The sequence below is a fragment of the Diplotaxodon limnothrissa genome, linkage group LG3 (assembly GCF_057381915.1).
Source record: "Diplotaxodon limnothrissa isolate DT_005_m linkage group LG3, D_limnothrissa_male_GT1.1, whole genome shotgun sequence".
NCBI lineage: Eukaryota > Metazoa > Chordata > Actinopteri > Cichliformes > Cichlidae > Diplotaxodon > Diplotaxodon limnothrissa.
In genome coordinates, this window is record NC_140598.1 from 44,569,240 (window position 1) to 44,594,102 (window position 24,863).

At 40.3% G+C, this 24,863-nt stretch overlaps 1 protein-coding gene across 1 annotated transcript; it reads right to left on the minus strand.

Moving 5' to 3' along the window:
* Positions 1–7,182: 7,182 nt before the first annotated feature.
* Positions 7,183–23,249, minus strand: LOC146636045 (ras-related protein Rab-38). Its single transcript, XM_085349424.1, has 4 exons — positions 22,484–23,249; positions 17,588–17,718; positions 12,155–12,304; positions 7,183–8,933 (listed from the first exon to the last, which is right to left on the minus strand). Exons 1-4 carry the CDS (start codon positions 22,674–22,676, stop codon positions 8,715–8,717), a joined length of 693 nt encoding a protein of 230 aa, XP_085205550.1. The 5' UTR covers positions 22,677–23,249; the 3' UTR covers positions 7,183–8,714.
* Positions 23,250–24,863: the final 1,614 nt, after the last annotated feature.

The following is a 24,863-nucleotide window of genomic DNA, read 5'->3' on the forward strand; positions in this document are numbered from 1 at the left end:
ACAAAAACAACAAGCACGCATGCTACAAACTTTACCCGAGTCATTTAGACAGCCGTTAGCACATGATTCTCCTTATGGGGACCTGATATGTTTAATATGCTGCTGAGAATATAGCCCAGAAGAAGCGGATAGTATAGCTTTTATTTTGGAAAGAGACATTTCTCTGTAATAAACTCTCTTTTCCAAAGATGAGTGATTTCTCGATCAGATAGATTTATTTTCTTATTACTTTGTTGTTTCAGCAACATTAAATTTAAAAACTGTACTTTTGAGTTAAAATATATATTTATAATTTTAATAAATGCCAAATTAAAAAGGCATGACACCAAAGTATCGAACTGAATCGTTGCACCCCTAATGTGTGTGTGTGTATGTATGTATGTATGTATGTGTGTGTATATATATATATATATATATATATATATATATATATATATATAGCATCAAATGGAGCGTCATAGTCTACAACTAAATTGCAATATCTGAATTGCTTGTCACTATATATTGTTTTGCAGCATCCTATATAGTATATACTATACCATACTATAATGATCATAGCATATGTACCCATGTTTCCTGTTTGCTAGCTTAATAGAAACAGTAATTAATATTCATGAACCTCATTCAATTAAAAGATGTAACTCTGAAGATGGTTCTGGATTATATGAAAAACGTTAGCAATTAAATGTAGATTACAATAAAAAAAAACAAACACAGAACTAAACTCAAAATTCACCAAGTGAATTGAATTTGCATTAAAAAAAAACTATACAAGTAGGGCCCTGTGGTGCTTTTAGGCTCCTACATTCACTTGTAGGTTTGTGTGGCTTGTAGTGAAGCAGCTTATTTAGAGTAATAGTTGCATCTTGGTTAATATATGCTACCAGTCTATGCCTCTCTCTTTCTTTTGCTCTCTTTCAAGTCATTTGGGTTTATTTGTTGTTTGCTTGCTTTATCTGTTGATTTACTTACAATTTATGACATGTTCAACTTTTGGGTTTTAATAAATTTGCCTCTCATACAAGTTATGTCATTTTACCAAATGAACAAACACAAACACTACAGGGAGTGCAGAATTATTAGGCAAATGAGTATTTTGTCCACTTCATCGTCTTCATGCATGTTGTCTTACTCCAAGCTGTATAGGCTCGAAAGCCTACTACCAATTAAGCATATTAGGTGATGTGCATCTCTGTAATGGGAAGGGGTGTGGTCTAATGACATCAACACCCTATATCAGGTGTGCATAATTATTAGGCAACGTCCTTTCCTTTGGCAAAATGGGTCAAAAGAAGGACTTGACAGGCTCAGAAAAGTCAAAAATAGTGAGATATCTTGCAGAGGGATGCAGCAGTCTCAAAATTGCAAAGCTTCTGAAGCGTGATCATCGAACAATCAAGCGTTTCATTCAAAATAGTCAACAGGGTCGCAAGAAGCGTGTGGAAAAACCAAGGCGCAAAATAACTGCCGATGAACTGAGAAAAGTCAAGCGTGCAGCTGCCAAGATGCCACTTGCCACCAGTTTGGCCATATTTCAGAGCTGCAACTTCACTGGAGTGCCCAAAAGCACAAGGTGTGCAATACTCAGAGACATGGCCAAGGTAAGAAAGGCTGAAAGACGACCACCACTGAACAAGACACACAAGCTGAAACGTCAAGACTGGGCCAAGAAATATCTCAAGACTGGTTTTTCCAAGGTTTTATGGACTGATGAAATGAGAGTGAGTCTTGATGGGCCAGATGGATGGGCCCGTGGCTGGATTGGTAAAGGGCAGAGAGCTCCAGTCCGACTCAGACGCCAGCAAGGTGGAGGTGGAGTACTGGTTTGGGCTGGTACCATCAAAGATGAGCTTGTGGGGCCTTTTCGGGTTGAGGATGGAGTCAAGCTCAACTCCCAGTCCTACTGCCAGTTTCTGGAAGACACCTTCTTCAAGCAGTGGTACAGGAAGAAGTCTGCATCCTTCAAGAAAAACATGATTTTCATGCAGGACAATGCTCCATCACACGCGTCCAAGTACTCCACAGCGTGGCTGGCAAGAAAGGGTATAAAAGAAGAAGAACTAATGACATGGCCACCTTGTTCACCTGATCTGAACCCCATTGAGAACCTGTGGTCCATCATCAAATGTGAGATTTACAAGGAGGGAAAACAGTACACCTCTCTGAACAGTGTCTGGGAGGCTGTGGTTGCTGCTGCACGCAATGTTGATGGTGAACAGATCAAAACACTGACAGAATCCATGGATGGCAGGCTTTTGAGTGTCCTTGCAAAGAAAGGTGGCTATATTGGTCGCTGATTTGTTTTTGTTTTGTTTTTGAATGTCAGAAATGTATATTTGTGAATGTGGAGATGTTATATTGGTTTCACTGGTAAAAATAAATAATTGAAATGGGTATATATTTGTTTTTTGTTAAGTTGCCTAATAATTATGCACAGTAATAGTCACCTGCACACACAGATATCCCCCTAAAATAGCTAAAACTAAAAACAAACTAAAAACTACTTCCAAAAACATTCAGCTTTGATATTAATGAGTTTTTTGGGTTCATTGAGAACATGGTTGTTGTTCAATAATAAAATTATTCCTCAAAAATACAACTTGCCTAATAATTCTGCACTCCCTGTACATTTCTTTCCTCTATAATGCCACTTTTGATTTAGCTACATGACAAAACTCTTTCAGTATGTAAAAGTTTCATCTTATTTGTTATTTTTAGTTAATTATAATGATCCTGATAGTGACAAGTCTAAACTTTGTTCTTTTTCACTCATTTTTTAGTTTCTAACATTGCAATACAGCAGCTACCCATATTAAATTTTCAGGGTCGAAAAAGACTCATACACCCAAGTTTTGTCTTTATTTAAATTTTGATCTAGAATAATAAGAATAATGTCTGAAAATGTATAATAATAAATAACAATCAAACATAATCTGTGAGATTAAAATGTGTTTTATGGCTGGCTTTAAAGATTAAAGGGACAGAACCAATATTGTGAATTTCAATTTAGTTTTATTTATAGTGTCAAATCACAACAACGCTTTATATTGTAAGGCAGACCCTACAATAATACATACAGAGAAAAACCCAACAATCATATGACCCCTATGAGCAAACACTTTGGCGACAGTGGGAAGGTAAAACAGGAAGAAACCTTCGGCAGAACCAGGTTAAGAGCGGGATGGAAGATGTGGAAGAGAGACAGAGATAAATAACAGGTATGATTCAATGCAGAGAGGTTTATTAACACATAGTGAGTGAGAAAGGTGACTGGAAAGGAAAAACTCAATGCATCATGGGAATCCCCCATTGCAGCATAAGTAAGGGAGGATTCAGGGTCACCTGATCCAGCCCTAACTATATGCTTTAGCAGAAAGGAAATGTGGTGTGGGAAAGAGTAAAATAGGAGGATGATCTCAGAGTACAGAAAGGAGTGGAGATGTGCAGAATATTAGAGAGATTATGGAGACTTGAAAATACGAAGCAGAATCTTAAAATCATTGCCGTATTTTAGCTGCTGAAGGAAGGGGGTCCTATGAAAGCTGTTCTAATAAAAACACAACAGCTGCATTTTGAATCTGCTGAAATCTGTGTGGTAAGGCAGGAAGGATAGAATTACTTGATTGATATGAGATCAAACCAGAGCCTGTACTAGTATAGCATTACTGTTAGCTGTGAGGGAAGGGCATAGCCTATAGCCAGCTTTGTGCTTCAGTGTCACTGGCCATATAGTTTCAGCAGTAAACATGCAGCACTGTTATGTCTGTGCGGACATGTAGAGTAACAGGAACTCTGATGGTTTCTATGTAATTTCACAAGTATTCGTCTGGAAAGACATAAAAGTAAAGAATGGAAAAGAAATAAAAGTAAAAACTGCAAAAATGTTCAAGCTGTTCTATTTTTAACTGACACAATTATTATTTACAAGATTATATCAAGGAGAAAAAAGCAGCTGATGCTGATTAAATGGTACACTGTACCATGTACACAGTGCTCCTTGTTATTGTTTCCTGCTCCATAATTGTAACATCACAAGTTAAACACCAGGGGGCGCCATTGGGGTGTTTAAGGCTAGACTATCATAGGTAGCGCTCACTTTAGTTAAGTGGGCTGAAACAGTAAAACTTGCCTCTCTGCCAGCGTCAAGAAGTTTAACTGCACGTTTGAACTCTGAGATATCTTAATATGAGAAAAAGAAGCACAATTTCAACAGTGCGCCTCGTTTTTTCTACATGGTAAAGAAATGCTGCCGTAGTAAAAGAGAAATCTGTCAGCATGACTCTAACTTTAAGAAATTAATGTGTAAAATTACAGAAAACGTTCTGGTCATTACTGATAATGTCCTTAAATTATAAAACAGAAACTTCCCATTTTATTTTATTACTATTGTATTTTCTTTTTTAAAAAATGATTATGTTACACGTTGTAAAAAAACCTCAAACTTTAACCATAAAAACAATAGAAGAAATTGCAGTTAGAAGTCCAAAATGTTTGCCCTCATTCACATTGTCCAAAGCTGTCCAGTGGGCCAGATTGGAGTCATTGTGGGTCTGACTCTGGCCCCTGTGCCTTATATTTGACACCCTTGGTTTAAGACCAATAGTGAGGCCACTCCTTAATGCAACCCCTGACGGTTAAATTTAACATCAATAAATGAACCATAGTGTAAATCAAATTTGCTTATAATGGCTCTAGAATTGAGTAAAGAGTGGTTGTGATTCATGTAACATCAAGCACCGACTCAAAACCATCTTCAATCTGACTTTAATTTAGCTGCTCCGTGATTTAAATTTTACATCAATAATTCAGTTATCATTGAAAATTCACCAGGATCAGGATGTGAGAGATATATCTGGCCTTTCAGCTGATCACTGAAGCCTCATCAATGGTCAGTGAAAGGGTGGCTGTCAAGAAATTATTTTAAAGGTACCCATATGGAAAAGATATATATAAATCTTATAAAGTTTGTATCTGTCTTGTGTGAAACTTGTATGAAAAGCATATAAGAGTGAAAACAGATATAAGATCCCTTGAGAAATTATATAATGAAACTTGTATGTTTTGGATACTTACTAAAACAATGTATGAAAGTAATGAGAAAGTGGCCACTTTCATGAGTAATCACATATAAGTTTTTACTATTTCTTTTCCGTATGGGTAGAGATAAGGCTGAGGTATGGAAATTACTGGGGAAAAAAACCCTGTTGTCTGATGAGCTGATTAATAAAAATTTGACATTTTTGTCAAAGTCTGGAGGAGGCCAGGAGAGAAGTACGATTATACAAACTCTGGTTTGCGCTTTATATACTACACTTTTCCAACTAAATATACAGAAATGAGTTGTGGCCAAAGATGTTTAGACAGTACCAGGATCTATTGCACATTGCCCATTTTGTGCACATTAATAGCGGTGCAATTGTTTTAAATAAACTATAATTCCCAACAAACAGGAACAGTTCCTGCTGAAGATTAAAGCGTATACCTGTATACACTGGTTGCTTTGTGCACCACCTGCCATGTCCATTTTTGCTTGTTGTTACAGTGCTGGTAATTGCTGCAGTTTTCTCCTGAACGAGTAATAAAAACAAAAACAAATGCACGGTTATTACGTGTACCATAAAAGCACTATTCAGTTAATTATCTTAAAACAATACAAATCTTTACATCATCAAGGCTGGAGATCAAACATTAAGCGATCTCCTGCTGTGGTGCTGAGAAGAGCGCCAATAAACAGTCAGACTGTGTGCACACATTAATATGACAGGCTGGTTGCAGAAAGAAACGTTTTCTTCGCAGACTCATATATAATCTGACACAATCACCACTGTTCAAAGCATGCACATTGAAAAAGCATGACTATTGTGCTTCTACTGAAGCACTGTAGTGTGATGAGATTGCTTAAAGTTTTAAGTTTTGACATGTGTTAAATAACACAAATGTAAAAAAACGTTTATTGTTAGTAAAGAAGAAACAGAAGAAGAAACAGGGACAGTTGACAGCAACGGCGGTGGTTCTCCTTTACATACCAATGCTCACTATCCGTTTACAGTGTCATGTAGCACAATTACATTTTAATTCGGTGGAAAATTAAAAACGGCTCATCAAATATGAACATTTGGTTGGATTGCCTTTGGTTTATAGTATTTTAGGGAAAATGGTGAGACCCCAGAGACAATGGAGATTAAATAGGGTGACCAACCGTCCTCTTTTTTTTGTGCACTTGTTGACTTGTAAAACCTATATGACAGTTTTTATTTCACCGTTCATTAACCACACAGAGAAGGCATAGTTTAAATATGTTAAAGTTTTCTTTAAGTAAACAGTATTATTAAAGTTCTTTATGACTGGCACAAGTGTCCTCTTTTTTTGGAAATCAAAATATGGCCACCCTAGGTTAAATAACCCAACTTTGCTTAAATTAAACCAAAGAAAATAAATAAAAATGTGGCGACCATGGCAGTGATGCAGTAGTTTGTGGTGACTTTAGCAGACAGACGAGCAGAGACGCCGACACCTGAAGAAATCACTTGGATGAGCGACGTTTCTCACACTGAAAATGCTACGAATCAACTTTGTGGACTTTCCTTAATTGGATAATTGAGCGCTCACAAGACCTGCTGCAAGAGCCGATGTCTCCCCTGCACCAGCAAAGCTTTCTTTGCTTATGTACTAAAGGAGATATTGAAAATGTTTCCACACTGCATGATGTTTAGCAAGAGGAAACTTATCTGTTACGAGGATGAATCCCAGAGGGCTTGATTACTCGCCAGTGCTCTGTCTCCACACAAAGCGCAGATGGTAACTGATCTCAGAGCAGTGGAACCTGAGCCAGCCAGCAGCAGCTTGTCTGATTTATCAACAATACACAACCACAAACATTTGTCGGTCTCTCAGCTTGCCAACCCACATCCCCATGAAATTAACGGGTGCTACATATTTCAGTGGGGTTCAAGTCAAGCAGAGTCCAGCGTGCTTCTGCAGAGAACAGCCACTGAAGCCACAAGATAGCAGTAATTTAAAGGATGGATGCAAACAAGGGAAAATCTTTAGAATGGAACAGTGTTAGGGATTAAAACCTTGGTAAGACTTGTACCTTTTGCCTTAGACAAACACAACCGTGTTGCAGGGACACGATACTTTCTTGTGTATGATGTATAAAACAGTGCAGTTTATTTCTCATCAAACAAATTCAAACCTGCATAGATCATTAGTATTAAAGTGAAGTGGACACCAAACTCAAAAACTGCCAGTCTATTTCAGTTTTTGGGCTCCAGGTTTGCATTCATGTTGCACATATATAAACATTATGCTTCCTTGCTGGTCTCAGACGAGCTGGGGAGGTCTGACAACTCAAAGATCCAAAATTCACACCATCAATAATAATTATCAACAGTCTGGTGTTTGACATGGAAAATGCTATTTTGTTGCAGTATTGTGGACGATCATGGCAGAAAAAATTGTCGGTACAGATGAACCCTATTCCACTCTTAATATGTCTGTGGCTCCTTAAGCTCCATAAAAAGTCACAGTTTGGTATATTTCTTGGCTAATAATATGCTATACATTACAGCTTACATGAAAAGCACACTTCAAATAACCCTCCTCAATCTCAGACAGACAGGATCTTGAGATATAAAAAGAAAGAAAACCGCTGATCTATAGCACCACTAGTGGTCAAAAGCATATACAACGGCCTTTAAACTCCTCTCCTTTAGCTGAACACAACTTCCCCCTATAAACATTAAGAAATACTCCATCTTATACATAAAGTTGTTTTTTTAACAAATAAAGATCAAATACAGAACAACAAATCTTTTTAATTAAATATTAAAAATGAACAATAAGGAGCTACTTGGCACTGCTCTAAGGCAGCGGTCCCCAACCTTTTTTGCACCACGGACCGGTTTATGCCCGACAATATTTTCACGGACCGGCCTTTAAGGTGTCGCGGATAAATACAACAAAATAAAACTAGTACCTGTACCGAAAAAAAGAAGATTTATTCATAACACACCTGAAAAGACCCAGGAAAACCGAGTTAACGATAAAAATGATAACAAAATAACGCTGAAAACCGATAAAAACCCTGAAAACCATACATTTCACACCTGAGCCTCAACTCTCGCGGCCCGGTACCAAACAACTCACGTGTCCGAGGCCCGGGGGTTGGGGACCGCTGCTCTAAGGCAAACAGTAGTAACTTACAAAGCAGTCATAACTCAAAGCAATTTAAAGACTAAAAACTAAAAAACACTTGTTGGACAAAGTTGCAAATTTCACACACCTACTGTCTCTGCTACAATAGAAGCATCAATGCAAAAAAACCCCAAACAAACAAACAAACAAAAAAAACAAACCTTAAAAATAGCAGATAAGATAAATACAAATTTTGGGAAAACATTATTTTGACAAATTTCCTTTAAAAGCCATAAAAAGTGCTATTGGTCACATTCTCCAAATAAGAGATTGCTGCAATGACTGAACTCATTTTGAATCAGAGTCCAATATAAAAACACAACAACTTAATTATTTGGTTAAAAATATTAGATGGATTTTTTTTCCTGAAAAATCTAAAAAAAAAACCCCCAAAAACCCAGAAACATCAATTCTATTAAATTCTCTCAGGAAAGGTCAGTGAGGAGAAAGTGATGGAGAGCAGAGTCATCCACACCATCCTCTGCATGTTCCTGCAGTCTTTTGGTTCAGACAGTCCTTCAGTCCTGGTCTTGTTTCGGTTTAATTGACAGGCACCCCGAACATCCACCGAGTCCCTTCTCCTTTGTGTTGTAGTCAAAGCGAGGCAGAACAAGAACGCTGCCATCTGGATCGCCCTTACAGGCGCCACTGGTGGCTTCAGCCAGCGCTCTCTCCTCTTCCACAGACATGATGCTTTTCACCAAGCATGTGATGGCAGCGTCGATGTTGGTGTTGTCCTGGGGAGAGAAAGAGAGAGAGATAGGATGAAGCTGAAGGGTTGAAGAAGGTCGATGGAGGTAGAAATAGTGAAATGTCTTAACAGTAAAATCCACCATATTGTCCATTTAAGTATTTAAGGGTTGTCTTTAGGCGCTTAATCACTCAGGAAAAACTTGGACGAATGACTAAAACTCGTCTTGTTTGGATTTAAAAGAGCTCTGGGTAATGACCCAAAGAAAGAGATAATGGACACAAGCAGCAGGAACAAGCTTTCTCTGAAGGGTGGCTGGGCTCAGCTTATTGATAGAGTTAGGAACTTGGTCATTTCATTTTGGTCAAAGGGAGCCAGCTAAGTGAGCCACTTCCTGTATGTCCCGGGGTAGACTTAGGACACACTGGTGTCCTAGGTCTACCCCAGGACCGGCTTGGGAATGTCTCAGTGCTTTGTCTCTAAGAGCTGGAGGAGGTGGCTGAGGACAGGGAGGTCTGGGCATCTCTGCGCACATGTCTGCAGAGTCCAGAACAGCTGGAAAAGGGTGCATTTTCAATAGAATGGTGACCTACTGGGAACCACAGCTTCAACTTCATTTTGTCCTAAATTTGCTTTGCATGATTTACAGTTGCCTTGGTGCAGCAAAGATTATCTAACAAGGAAGAGACACATTAGCAGTCACAAAGAAAACACAGATATACTTCCTGCAGACCCGAACAACAACAACAACAAACAATGCAAAGATGTGCAATAGAGAACGTGTTCATTTAAGCCATCACCACGTGGCTTCTTTTTTTAAAACGCAGCTTTCTTGAGTTCGAGAGATACCGCTTACCCAGTACGTTCTCTGTTCACAACTTTCCCTCTAACAGTACAAAATCCTACAACTACCATAACAAACACTATTGTGGGTTAAATCAGTCTACACAAAATCATGTGATTGCTTTAACAAGTTGCCACACTGTTCCTCTTATGCCAACTCATTTTGTTATTATTTATTACCAATTTTCTTTTTTTGAGTTTGTATTGCAGCCCTTTAGCAGCAATTCCTATTTTCTTGTGCGTGTTGTGAACTGTAGGGGGATGAAATATTTCTGTATGCTCGTTCATTTAATGGCAATAAAGATCTTCTCGTTCTAATCATTTAACTCCTTTCTCTTTCAGACCACCGTCTCTTTAAGGCAACTTTTTTCTGATTGGGTGCCCACTGGAAACAAAGGGTTTGAACAGCAGGGGGTGGAGCTTATGTGTGCCTGTGATGACCGTATTAGGGATTTCAGCTATTGCTGATGTTGAGTAAAAGAGTAAACAAACATTAAAATGGAGCATTCACGGTTGTCTGAATCCTGAGCTTTTGGCACGTACACTGAAACTTCATTACCTGAAACTCTGATAATCTTTAATGGGAGCAGCTACAGCTGAACATCTATATTAATCATTTTTCCATCGTAAAGGTGAAATATTTCAAATATTAACGTCTTTAAATAACTGATCAAATATTCTTTTTGTCTACAACATCTACTAAAAAAGGAAACTCACTAAAGTCTACTAGAGCGCTCCTCATTTCCTGAGGTGGTGTGTGTGTGTGTGTGTGTGTCTCAACTTGTTTCTGTTATGTAACGGGTAAAAAGAGGACATGAGGCTTTGAAGGTTCTGTAAGGTGAAGAATGAAAAGCTGTGCTTCCAGCCTTCCACCTTTAATTTAAATAAATTGGATCAACAGATGAGCCACAGTAAGCGCCGTGTTCTCACTTTTTTTTCCTTTTAAGATTTAACTGAATTCCAAGTTTTTCTGTTGGTACTTTTAGCGAACTAATTGAATTCTGCGAGTTGGCAGCTACGAGAGCCAGCTGTGACTGAATCATGAAAACTTATATAACTGGATATTATGTGAACATGGCATTCACTATAACCTGATGTACCTAACTTCTTTTCTTCTAACAGCCTAGAAGAAGACATGCTTTATATTTGTAAGGGGCCAGTATGTAAATGAGACGGTGCTGACAACACTGTTTTCAACCCTGTACCCTCTGGGTGTCATCACCCCAGGTCAGACTGTGGGCTTTTGAAGCTTTGGGGTTGAATTGTTTCTTTGGTTGATAGATAATTTTTTAATCCCAATTGTTCAATTGTTACAGCAGCACATGCGTATTAAGCTTAATATTTTCTAGAGTATTTTAGTATTTTGTTTTTTCTTAATTAATTAAATATATTCCTCAGTTTTATTCATTCTGAATGTTTCCTGGATAACACAGCGAAGTTCTTCTAATTGTCGGTGGTTCTCCGTTTAGTTACAGTTCTCACTTCTTGTTTTATATTAATAGTTGTCTTGTCTCTAGAGTGTGTTTAGTTTTACTTCCCCTTCTGTCTCATTGTCTTAGATTACTGTCACCTGCCTCTTGTCACCCTTGCGAATACATAACAGTCTTCCTCTTAGTCTTTGTTTCAGCGTTTGTTAGCTTCCTCTATGCGCATTTTCCACTAAGTTTTGGATCGTGTTTGTGTTTCTGGTGGACTTTTCTGGTGGAAATTCAACAATGCAAAATAAAGCTTTACCTAAAACCAACCTCCATTTGGGTTCCAAACACTCATTTGATTCATGACACCAGGGCTAAGAAAAATGAAGCCATCGCAGGCGTGCTACATGCTGCAGTTCCTCTAGTGGCCACTTGAGGCTGACTCTAAAAGCGAGTCGGTCCCCATTGACTCCCATGGTAAAATGCACATGCGTGCAGCAGAAATAAACATTTTTACAGCCTTACATTACTAGCTGCCTACAACATTTTTTAAATTTCTCATTCAGTATTTATTGGTCAAAAAACAAAATTTTCCCCTGGATACAAACTTTGGTGACCGTTAAGTTACAAATGGGGACATACGCTGATCGTGACATGTGAAACAAATGCAAACAGAGAACGTGACATCAGATTTGCAGGCGAGTGATGAATATGGAAATCTGAAGAATTGGGATATAAGAAAACATTTTTTTCCTTTCTTTTTAAAAAAAACTTGATCATAATCATCAGAATGATAATGAGAATAATAACTGTATATGTGATGATAATCATACAAAGTTTTGTTAAGATTGGCACACCAGTTGTGGAAGCGATACACACAGACATATATACACATCCTAAACTATAAGCTTTACAGTAAGACAGGGGGTGTGGCTTGTTTATTGTGACCAAATCTAACACCCATTAAATGCTGACAGGAAGACAGAAACAGAAAATAATCTCATCTTGCCTTGGCAGAGGTTTCATACCAGTCGACAAATCCGTACTCTTTGGAGAAGTTCTCCAGTTTGGGCAGCTTGGGGCACAAACCATGACGCCGCTGGTCACATTTGTTGGCCAACAGAACAGCTGGAACTGGCCTCCCATTGCTGAGGGCAACCTAATGAATCCCAGAGGAAGATGGAAAAAGAAATGCAATGAAAATTTACGAAAATAATTCATGATGAAGCAACAAAGACCTGTCGAAGCTTCCAGTAGATGAGCCTCAATTTGAAGTGCTTCACTGTAATCTGCAGTTTGTGAAGGGATACAGCAGCATCAAGTGATGGCATCTGTCTGTTATGTTATGCCTATTTATTTATCTATATTGATATCAGAGAGGCATCAGGCTTGTAATACAGTGATAAAAAAAATAAATACTGATTTGGCTATCTATTACATAGTTGATAGGCAGAGGGCACTGAGAGTAAGATGACAATATAAAACGGATTGCTTGCAGGGATGGGCCTCTGTCTGCAGCCCCTGCTGAGCATTACAGTTTCAGCTCAATGTTTCAATGTTAAGCTGTAATGTATGCAAATGTGCTTTTCGTCAATCTTACAGCCCTCAAAGCATAATTTGTATTTGTTAAGAAGAAGCTCTAAGCCTCACCGAAGATCTTTGAACATAGTTAGCATCAAGCTGGAAAAACACTGTCGGTAATAAAGGAGACATTTCTCACAAGGAAACACACATATGCACACACTATATATAGCCTTGACTTGTGGTCTTTGTTTTATACTTGTTTTTCTTCTCCTTAATGTCTTTATTGAGGTCTCTTCTTTTTCAGTGAAAAAAAAAGAAATACACCTCCAAATATAACTCTTTAACTGCTGGATGTGTAAAAGAAAACAAAACAACTTCACTTTTGTGTAAAGTACTTCTACTGCTTTGAAGTGGCAAATGAAATCAGTCAGTCAGTCAGCTGTCTGTCATTTGATACTAAGCTGACAGTAAGCTGGTCATTTGAGGACTGCTTCCTCATGACCAAACTGGAAAATAGCCCAGATTAGCAAACGGGGATTCTGGGGATTAGAGGAAATCAAGAAAAAACTAAATAAAAAATGAACACACAAAAATGTACAAAAGTTTATTTCCCATTATTTTTAGATCTTGAATACATATATTATCAAAACATATATATCGTAACAAAATGATATGTGTAGAATACAACTGTCTTTATCCCACCTGCTGCGTTCTCCCTGACATTGCTGAGTCACAAACTAGGCTAGCTATCCTGAATACAGTACTTCCAAAATGAATTAAACAAGGAAAAGTGAGGTAAAAAACAAAACAAAAAAACCTCCACCACCAACAACAGGAAAACAGAAAAGGGGATGCACAACTATTGAGAAACCACTTTTTTTTTTTTTTGGCTAAATCAGGATGAAAACACAACATTTAACTTTAAGCAGTGGCTTTTCACCAACGCAAACAAGGCAGGCAATTGTTCAGTAAAATATAAAAATAGACATCAATTAAAGCCAAAGTAAAGTGACCACTCTTCTATCTCAGACAGTGCTCTGTCATAAAGCTTCTCCTGTCGCTTGTTTGCATCTATCGTTTAAATTGTTGACATCTTGTTGGCACAGTTGACCACAGTCTCTGGAAGCAGGCTCAACTCTGCTTGGCTTAGGTTCCACTGAAATATGAAATATGCAGTGCATCAGTTTTACAGGCATAGGTATCCTGCCAACAATGGCTAGAGGTTTTCAAGCTGCGAGACAAAGCACATGCATACTGTGGAGAAATGTTGGTCTTTCACTTTGACCTGATATGCTGCCTCTAACTCTGCTTTCACTGATCTGAGATCAGTTACAATCTGCAAAGTGAAATAGAACCAAGACTAGCAAGTAAACAAGCTTCTGTGATTTATCATCTTAAGTTAAAAGAAAAACATGAAAAAAATTTTTTTCTTATTTATTTTTCATATAATATAAGCTTCTAGTGAAAGCTATAAGGTGCCTTTTTTTTAAGTAAGGTCTCTCCAGTGTGCATGATTGTGCGCATTCCAGTATCACATGTTTAATTATTAGAGAAAGAGGAAACAAAGCCTAGTGACTTGATCTGGGCTTGTCCGTTTAACCTGTTGAGCATGAGCCCCCAAACAAACCATTAGTTATGCTAGACTCTGGTTAATAAACTACATTAAGATTATGTACAACCCAAATTCCAAAAAGTAGGGATGCTGTGTAAAAAGATTTGCTTATTGTGAATCCGGTGGCAGCAACATGTCTCGAAAAAGTTGGGATGTGTGCAGCAAAAGACTAGAAAGGAAGAGCTGAAGGAATATTTTGCAGCTAATTAGGTTTGCTGCCAACAGGTTGGTCACATGATTGAGTAGAAAAAAGAGGCAGAGTTTTTCAGAAGTAAATATGAGCAGAGGTTCATGGGTTTTTCTTTGTTTTGCTGTTGTTTTTATTAACATTTTAAAATGTTCCAACTTTTTCAGAAAGTCTGATTTACTTCAATCCTACAACAATATTAGATTTTTCACCCTGATTCATGCAAATTTATTTGCCTCAGCCCCAAGTTTGTAGATTTTTATTCAGAGCAAAGAAATACATTTCTTAAAACTTTTTAAACTGCACTCATTTCCTCCTTCACAAAATCCTTGTGGTGGGGCGTGGCTTGCTGTGCCATGCAGGGAGGGCGGACGCACCTGCGTGGCATCCGCAAACATGCCCGCTGACTACAACAAGTGCGAGTGGTGGTGTATTGTGGTGTGATGCATCTGCGGCTGACAGCTGAGAGCTGCAGCCGCGGTCAATAAAGATGGCTCAAAACTATGACCTGTGGACTCAACGTGCCTTATTCCCACTAGGGCTGCCACGATTAGTCGATTAGTCACGATTACGACTAATTTAATAGTCGACACGTCGTTTGAAGCTTTGTAAGATCCCAAAAGATGCAGGGATAAGTAGTAGGATTTAAGAATGTAATAATGGACTGAAAAAGAAGATGGCAGCACTGCATGTCCAGGGATGCCCGCTGCCATTAAACCCCAAAGAAGAAGAAGCAGTGTCCGGTTTCATAGCTGTGTCCAAATTTAGCGGCCGCATCCTTCGGAGGCCGCATTTGTAGGCCAATTACGTTACAGCAACACGGCGAAGCATGCCCAAATTCGAAGACTCCCCCAAACACGGCCCAAAAATGCGTCCTTCATTTCTCCAGTTATGAAGGATGGGTCGGGTGTATGCTTCGTGGCCCAAACAATCCCAGAATTCATAGCGCGGCCCAGCCAATTCCAGTTTTCAACAATGGCGGCAGCTAGTTAGTTTTAATATTTTTTTTTTCTCTTTTTTTTTTTTTAAATGTTAAACTTTATTAAGAAACCGTATACAGAACATGTATACAATCAGAACAAAATTAACATATGCCAGGGGGTGTAATACAAAGAATTACATACATTCAAATAATTTGTAATTACTACAAATAGTAATAGTTTTCATAGCCTTTTTGTTAAGTGATCCACTAATCAATTTTATGTAACATAAAACATCATTATAGTAATGTTTAAAATTAGGTTTTTTGTTACTGTATTTGCATTTGTGAAAATAAAATTTAGCTAAGATAACTAACAAGTTTAGTTAGTTTTAATATTACTCTTATAGGGCTTTGGAGCGTGATGTCACGGGGGTGGGCGTGGAAAGGATTTTGGCCTGATGCGCCATTTTCCCGGTCCAAACAAAGCGCAAGCGACAAAGGAGCGAAAGCACACACAACAGCCATGGTTCGTACTTGCTGCGTGGTCAGCTGCAATGTTCGATCGCACAACCGGCAAGAGAATAAGCTTAAAAAGGGTTTGTCTTTTTATTCTTTCCCAACCTGGAAGCAACATGAGGCAGCTCATATAGCGGACCTTACCAAACGAAGGCATCTAGCCTGGATAGCAGCCGTGAGACGAGCTGGTATCCAGTTCGCTTCCATGTCCAGATATCACTTAACTTACCGGACAATTTCATTCCGGTAAGTTCTATATATGTTCATATCACTCTTTATAGCTTAATAATATGATCGTTGGTGGTCTCGGAGGTTATAGAAATTGCGAACAAACATCGAATGGAGTGACTTTGCAGACATACGTGCTATGTAACGATTTGCTAATTCTTTCTCACAACTTTTGGGAAGCCTGCCTATGAAATGGCTGTAATATCTTGCCCGATTATCAATGTGGTAGTTTGCATCAACTTTACAATTGTGGGCACATAATATGACAACGAGATTTTAGCAGTTCATTGATAAATGTATAACATCAACTGTGGTAGGGGGTGAACCATGGCCATTACACTCGATGCACTCCAGCGATTTGTAATTACAAAACTGGTTCGCAGTGTAAGCGCTTACTCCACAAACAAGATATGTGAAGATATCGGGGTAGGACAGTGGCGGTAAGTCGTCTGGGTCTTTATTCCACTGCCATATTTCATATGGGTCCACATTTGCGATGCACTCTGGACGTAATAGGTCTCTATACCATCCGTTTTCTTTTGAGCTGCTTTTAAGCATGTTTCTTGTCGTCGTTGTTCCAACACACTGTGTTTGTTTTGATTTATGGACCCGGAAAATGGCACCGCGCTCCCACAATACATTGCGACGTGACGTCAACTCCTAAGCCCTATTATTCTTTCTGCTTCACAAAATAAACTTTTAACATATTTTCAGGCGAGAATGTAGCTGTGCAAACTTCAAATATCTGCTCGGTTTATCAAGACACCACATATCTGCAAAAGCGCTCCGACGTTTTCAGAGACGTCTGTTACCCACCAGCTCGACAGCTAGAGGGTTCAAGGGTCACTAGAGCCGGTGAGAACACCGGACTCCCAGCACATCATTTTCAACCCCCCCGCGGTGTTTCGCTACTCAGGTTGAACATGATATGCACTCAGATAATTTAAAAATGTTATTGTTTGGCTTTTTTCAGTGTTTTATTTGTTCCTCAGTAAATCGGTTTGGCTGAGATTAAAGTTATAGTTTTACACAGCTGAATAAACGTCAAACAGAGAACTGATTAAACAGAAGTGTGAGATGGGAGAGAATTTACTCCAGTGTCCTGTTATACTTTACATGGAAAGAACAGACGGCCGAGTTTATTAAACTCCACCGAGACAATCTGCAAATTTCGTTAAACTTTAATAAACTATCATCTTGTCTTTATTTTTAGTTAGCACATACTGTACCTTAAACACTTAAAGCTGTAAGCTAATGATAGTTATCTAAGAGCAGATGCTGCTGGTGCAATAAGCTGTAGTTTTACGTCCAATAGACGCATGATCTGATTAGTCGACTAATCGCAAAAATAATCGGTGACTAGTCGACTATCAAAATAATCGTTTGTGGCAGCCCTAATTCCCACCACACTCCTCTTCTCAATTCTCCACCTCCTTCATCTCTGATTTTTTACCTTTGAGTCCAGGTCTCCTTTCCATTTAAGGATGGCCTGAAACGTGGACAGCCGGGTCATGTCGAAGACGACGAGCGCACCCACGGCCTCTCTGTAGTACACACGGGTCATGTTGCCATATCGTTCCTGCCCTTTTTAAAGAAAACAGAAGACAAACCCAGGCCAATGTTAATTTACAGACGAGACTTTTTAAAAAAAAAATTTAAAGCAGAAAAATAGAAAAAAAAGGAGAGAAGAACGGGAGCAACGGTGAACAGACAACGCTGCTTCTGTAAGAAAGCACACAGCGCCAAAAAAGACAAAGCAGAGGGAGGTACATAAACAAATATACAATTTTGCTATGTGTTCGCAGCATATGATAGGATATGAGTGACTGTGTGTTTGACACAGACCATACTTGAAAAATGAGTTTGAGAGATCGCAATGTTACAGACCCGCACCTAGCAGAGAGGTAGAAAGTGAGTAAAACTAGAGGGGAGAAATGTGACATGAGCCAGAGACTGTGCTTATCAATGCTTATCCCTAAAAGCCTTGGTCTCTAAGTTTTACGTAAAATTGAAAGGCAGTCTGCGCTGCCACGCAGCCCCGCCTACCTACCTCTGGGTAGTGCTCCTGCCTCCAAAGATCCTACATGTACGGTGATGTGTGGTGAGATGTGACTATGGTGTCATTAAAAAGGGAGAAACAGATGACCGCACACCACACCCAGCAAAGCCACTTGAATGGTCCAACCCGTCCTATTTGTGTGAGTGATGTGTTGTCAGAGGAAGCGGGGGAAGGAGAGGACTAGGCCTGGAGGAGAGAGCCAGCAAAGCACCCCCCATTTCGAGGAGGCGAGGAACAGCAGATCCGGGACTCATGTTGACTGGAACCCCACACAGCAGCCCCCACTGCAAAGAGTAGTCCAGCTGGATTTCTCAAAGCCCAGCACGAGCACCTCACTCAACCAACAATGAAGACAAAAAAGCACAACAGACCAGCCAGAGTCTGACATACGCCACAGCACCAAGCCATCTAAAGTGATGATAGCTTGGGTGATCACATCAGTTTCTGAAGGTCACACCATTAATACTAAAACTGGTCACTTTTCATAATAATAACTAACATCTTTGCCAGTATCAAACATTTAGCCCTAGTTTCACAGCACAATAAGACACTTTTTTTGTATACAGGAACTGCATATGTTCTTCTCACTGCTGACAGACACACACACTTGTTAAAAAAATGTTGCAAATGAGAGAAGCATGTGTGTGAACATTTCAGTCTCTATCCTGGAAACTAACTTGCTCCACATGATCCCAATATACCGGTGAATCAGCAGTGGAGCATCTGACACACACAGACACACAACCCTGCGCATGCGCCCAAACACCGAGCACACAAACTGTCTCCTAAAAGCAGATGGTACCTTTCCCTTTTTTTCTGCACACCATCTGATCAGTACTAATAGTATGAGGTCAAAGGTCAACACCACCAATGACCAATGTTTTCAGAATTTAAAATAAGCAAGTCCGGCAATCTAAAAACCAGGAGACCGTGTTCACTCAAAGGTAAATGTACACATGATCATTATTTTTTGTATATAACAGTTTATGTACATAGACCAGAACATGTGTAATATCCTTTTATTTTTTGTTGTTGTGCTCCTACGAGACTGACATCGCTCTTGCATCCTATGTGTATAATGCGACAGGCAGAGTCAACACCACGTGAGAGCTCCACCCAACAGGCAGCTCATACACCCCTCTGCATTTAATCAGCGTTATCATTAATATCTAAATCTCTTCCACAGCGTGTCTTTTCCCCGCCTTCCCCCTCACCCCCAGCAGATGGCCGCCGGTCCCTGAGTCTGGTTCTGCTGGACATTTCTTCTTGTTAAAAGGGAGTTTTTCTTTCCTTCTGTTGCCAAAATGCTAGATCATGGGGGTGTCATCTGATTGTTGGCTCCTATGGATTGGAACCAGCATGGAAAGCAAACATGACAACTAAAAACAAAACAAAGACAACAACAATAATAACATCTGTCTATCACACACAACGCCTACTATGTTAAAGTAATAAACACCATGTTTTTTTGTGGGTGAGGAAAGTCGTGATGTCACCATATCAGAAACGAAAACACAAAAAGAAGACATTATAACTTATAAAAAAATGACTATACAGAGAGAACATCTATGTAAAAGCACTCTGTGAAGGCTGACCTAAAAAGAACGTACACCAACTCACATTTTTTTATCTTGACATTTGTAACTATAAAACATTCAAATGGGAAAATGCAAAAACTTTGTGACTTGAAAACGCTCCTCGTGACCCTGAACAACCGGCTTCCCTATATTAAGAAAAGCCAGCACAGAACAGCTGTACGGTCACCACATCCACACCGTGAGGACAACATGCCGGCTGTTTGTGTGACCGCAGCAGCTTCATTGTCGTTTAGCAGCAAGTCGTGACCTGCCTCGCTGCTAAAGTCCGCCTAGAAAACAGCCTCAGCCGGACCTTTTCATTTAAATGATAACTCTTATCAGCTGGCACGTCACTCAGCACACACAGCGTGTGTGTCTTTGTGTGTCTGTGTGTGTGAGAGGGAGACAGCAGTGAGACCGGAAAGAAAGGAGTTCCCAAAAAAAATCTAATTACATGCAATTAAAGAGACACATGGGAGGGTTTTATAAGCTGAATACAGAGAGCTTGTTATGTGCCTCTGCAGGAATGATGGCTGACCACATTTTTTTTTCAAGGCCACTTCTCAAATTGTGCAACATAATTGTTAGATGCATCAGCAAAAAGCAGCTGAAGAGTGTGAAAATGCAGATTACTGCACGTTTGTTCTGGGGTTTACTGCTTACTTGCATTGAGCACAGTACAGATGCATTTGCTTAACTTTGAGCGAGTTTGTTTATATCTATAGTGGTACTTAACTTTTACAAAGTACTTTCTAACAGATGCCTGACGCTGTCACATGTTGGCTTACTCTTGCAGCATCGGCATACGCCACAGCTCCAGGAGCAGCATACCACTGACCACTCTGTGATCTCCGAGCTTCTGGGAATTTACTCAACTTGACTTTAAGATTCTGTTACTTTTATGCTGCGTTATGCTTCTGATGTCAGAGGAAAGTGTCTCTAAATTCACAAGGGAAGTAAACACAGTTATCTCCCCCTCAACCATCTACAACATGACATGTTGCAGAACCAGAAGTGAAACATGTAATTCACCTAATAAATGTGTTTGAGGGACTCGTTGAAGATATCTGTACTTATTATGAATGGAAGACGTCTGCTTATAAAGAGTGCATCTTTGTACGGGAGTACGTTTTGACATTTGTGCCATTTTAAAAGAAAGAGTCTGACTGCGTGATAATCATGCAGGACAAAAAAAATGCACACTGCAAGTTCGGAAATATTCTAAGATTATTGATTAAGTAACAAAACCCATCTTCTTCTTCTGTTGTTACAATAGATAATCTGCATCCTCATCTATTACAATGATCCTCCTTCATCACATCCATGAAGCTCCTCTGTGGCCCTCCTGCTTTGTCCAGTATATCCAGTGTCCCTCTCCTGCACATGTCCAAACCATCTCGGTCTTGTCTCTCTAACTGTGTCTCTGTCTTATACACATTGTTTACAGTCTTGAACTTTCCTAAAGATGTTTTTTTCCCTAGAATTTACCCAGAACAGGTGCACGTATCCATTGCAGTTCTATTAGACATCTTTAACCTGCCAACTTCCTCACATCCACACGAGGATGAGGAACAGGAAGAGGTGAGCAAGCTGGCAGGTTGAAGAATCTGTGTACCAGACTCTTCTTGGGTGCGACGGCAGCAACTAATGTCTTGTGTGTCCTGCCGTGTGCTGTGTTCAAGACACTCTACTGTAAGTAATCCTGACCCGACTGTCCCAAAATGACCCCCAAGCTTATGGATGAAGACGACTGTACGTGACTATGACCCTCACACTGCTCTCTCTATCTCTATGTCATGTTTAGTCAGTGGTGGATGACGTGACGTGGTCAGTCCCTTTGCTTTCACTGCAGCAGTACGCCTTCAGATTCGTGGGCTCGTATTATTGGGTTACAAGTACTGATGCAGTTCTGAGTAAACATCAGTCTGCTGTTGCAGCTGGTGAAAGGGGAACTCGGCCAAGGTCATGTTTTCAGTGCTATTTGTCTGCATGCCTGTGGAGCAACAGGTTCTTCGGAGGATTTGTAAAGGAAGTCCTTATGAAATGCGGGTCCTGTATACGTTGCACATTACTGGTTACATCTTTCTATAGTCGCTGTAGGTCGAGCAACGCTATATTACAGATAATGCATGCAGCCCAACTCTCTTATTACCTCCTTACTTGTTGTCCGTACTTGCACTGGTCTCTATTTCTTGTTCTAACTGCACTTTGTGTGCACCACGGACCCTGAGCTTCATACTTTCGTCTCTCTGTGTACTTGTATGTGGCTGAGTTGACAGTAGAGTTCACTTTGGCATTACTGATATAGAGCTTTGACCTTTGAGCCTCGATGGACGTTTGAAGCTTGCATAATTCTGAGGGACACAGAGTCCCCCCCCCCCCCCCCCCCTTTTTTTTAAAACACAACGCCACAAGGTGGAGTTAACTTTTTATTGGTTTGCTGAGGTCATTAGGAGCCGATTTTCATGCAACTTTGTAGCAACATGGTGCATGCGCAAAGGAACAGCTCGATAAAATTTGGTGTGGATCTGACGTGTTTTGGAAAAATATCCAGATATTTACGTTGGGTTTGGTTGAGTGGAGAGTTGTCATCTGCATCTACTACTAAAAACCTTTCGTGATAGTGTTTCTTGAGTGGGTGAGTGAGTGAGCATTAACCTGTACAGCGGTGTGTCATTCCACCCACAAAACAATAACAGTATGGTTCACGTACCGGCGATGTCCCACAGCTGCAGCCTCACCACTGTTTTGTGGTCCCAGTTGAGCACTTTGAGTGCGAAGTCCACTCCGATGGTGGCCCGGTAATGCTGGGAGAACACCTGGTGGACGTAGCGCTTTATGATGGACGTTTTGCCAACTCCCAGGTCGCCGATCACCAAAACTTTGAGCAGGCGTTCGCGCTGCATGATTACTGAAGACCCCGGTTACGAATTCCGCGTGAACGAGACGTGCAAAAACTGCGAAGAGTGTCACGCTTTTAAATAGTGGATTCTCGCATAAAAACAAACACCATCGAGAACTCCCCGAGAGCAACTTTGAAGCGCAATAAGGTTTTTAAAACAGGTTTTCGCAAATAAATAAAACAGAACGCGCTATTAAAGTAGATCAGGCGCAAATGACAACAAGTGCGCATATCTTAATGTTCATGTTAAAAGTTATAAATGAAAGCGAGTGTGCCCGAGAGCCGCAGATGCACAAGGGGAGGCGGCACAGGAGTGATCTCATGTAACAGTCCACAGCTGATGACTGCTGACCTCGATGACGTCCCGGGACGCTGGTGCTCACATTTCCGTGCCCGCTCTGTGTCCCGGCCAAACACCCACGAGCTGTTTCACAATTTAAACAGTGAAATGGAAAATAAGAAGATCACGCTTTACGTAAAACTCTGATGAGATAAGGACGAGAAAAAACGAGGCGCTGTTATCTGATGAGTCTGCGGTCTGTGCGCGCTTCTGCAGCAGTTTGCTCTACTGCCACGACTTCAGAGAACAAACTGCGTTTCTGACAGCAGCTCACTGTCTTATAAAGTCACGCCCACATACTGTGTGTGTGTGTGTGCGTGTGCTTTTCAAACGCACAGCGCGCATATTAAACGCTGTGATGTGCAGAGGATGGACACACAAACAGGAACAGTTCTGAGGCACTCTGACACCTTCTTCGGTCTAAGTTTAGTTTCCTCTGCTGTCATTGTACTCGCCCTATCTGTTGGTCTTTGCTCAGGGGAACTCAGTAGTTTTACATGAAGTGCTATTTACTTAAAATGACTCAGTAAACCAGCAGAAAATACAGCGAACAAGTTCACAGGGTGCAGGCAGTGTGTTAAAAGCTTGGTGGATGGGACAGTGCAAAAGTATGAGACGAGGAGTGAGCAGAGGAAACTTTCAGATCCAGGGCTGAGGGTTTTCATCAGCTTGACTTTGTTTTCTATGAGTAGGTTTGGCTTTAAGTCAGCAGAGTCCGGGGTTACAGGTGCATCGTTCTCCTGTGTTAGTGTCGCTTCAGGCTGAATTCTTTTTGTGCTTGCAGATCACTTAGATCCTTTTTTGCACGGAAACATGTTTGAAATAAATTATAAATCCTCCGAGCCAAACACAAACCAGTGCGTTACTTAACATGCTGTGCTCCCTCTGCTGACTGGAGTCTACCATGGGACAGCAGCTCTGGGTTTCTGGGGGCTGATTGGGTGACTGGGCTGATTTGTCACACAGGTTTGGGAAACACTTGCAGTATTTTCTGTGTTTAGCAGGTAGTTAGTTTAAGGATCCCAGATAACTGGAGGCTCAGCCTGTCTCAGTTTATTCTGCTTGATCACCGGTCAGCTGTGCCTCGGGTGGAAGAGCCGATCATCTAACAAGCAGAAGGTCAGCGGATCCCTGATGACTGATGGTCACATTGAAGAATTCTTGGGAAAGATACTGAACCCCGAGTTTCCCCTGAAGCATCAATCAGAGTTTGAGTGTGTGTGTGAATGTTGGATAAAGCCATGGATTAAAAACACTGTATGAATGGGACTTGCAGTAGAAATCACTTTGCACCCAACTGAGTAGAAAGGCAGTGTGTGAGTAACTATCCAGTCAAGCTGCGTCTCTCTACAGTCAGCAGGTGAGCTGTTGTTTACATCTCCTAGCCACGAGGACTCCCGTCTTTACAATCCCACATCAGCTCTGTGACATTTCAGTCAGACCTCTATCACATTTTCCCTTTTGTTTTCTGTGCCCACATTTAAAAAGCACCTGACCCACGCAGCACAATCACTCTTTAAATCAGCTGCTGTGGCTCAGCAGGTCGCCTGCTAACTCGAAGCTCCATGGTTTGAGCCTCAACTCCTCTAGTCTACACGCCGAAGTATCGTTGGACAAAATACTGAATGTCCATTGGAGTGTAAGTGTGTGAGGGTTAGGTGAAAGTGCTTAAGCACAGATTTAAAAAAGTAATACAGAGAACATTTCATGTGAATGAGTTACATTGTGGATTCTCTGAGTGATATCTGACTTTATAACAGGTTTATTTTTATTGTTTGTTTATTATTTATTTATGTCCCCACAGCAGAAGCATGAGTAACACACACACACACACACACACACACACACACA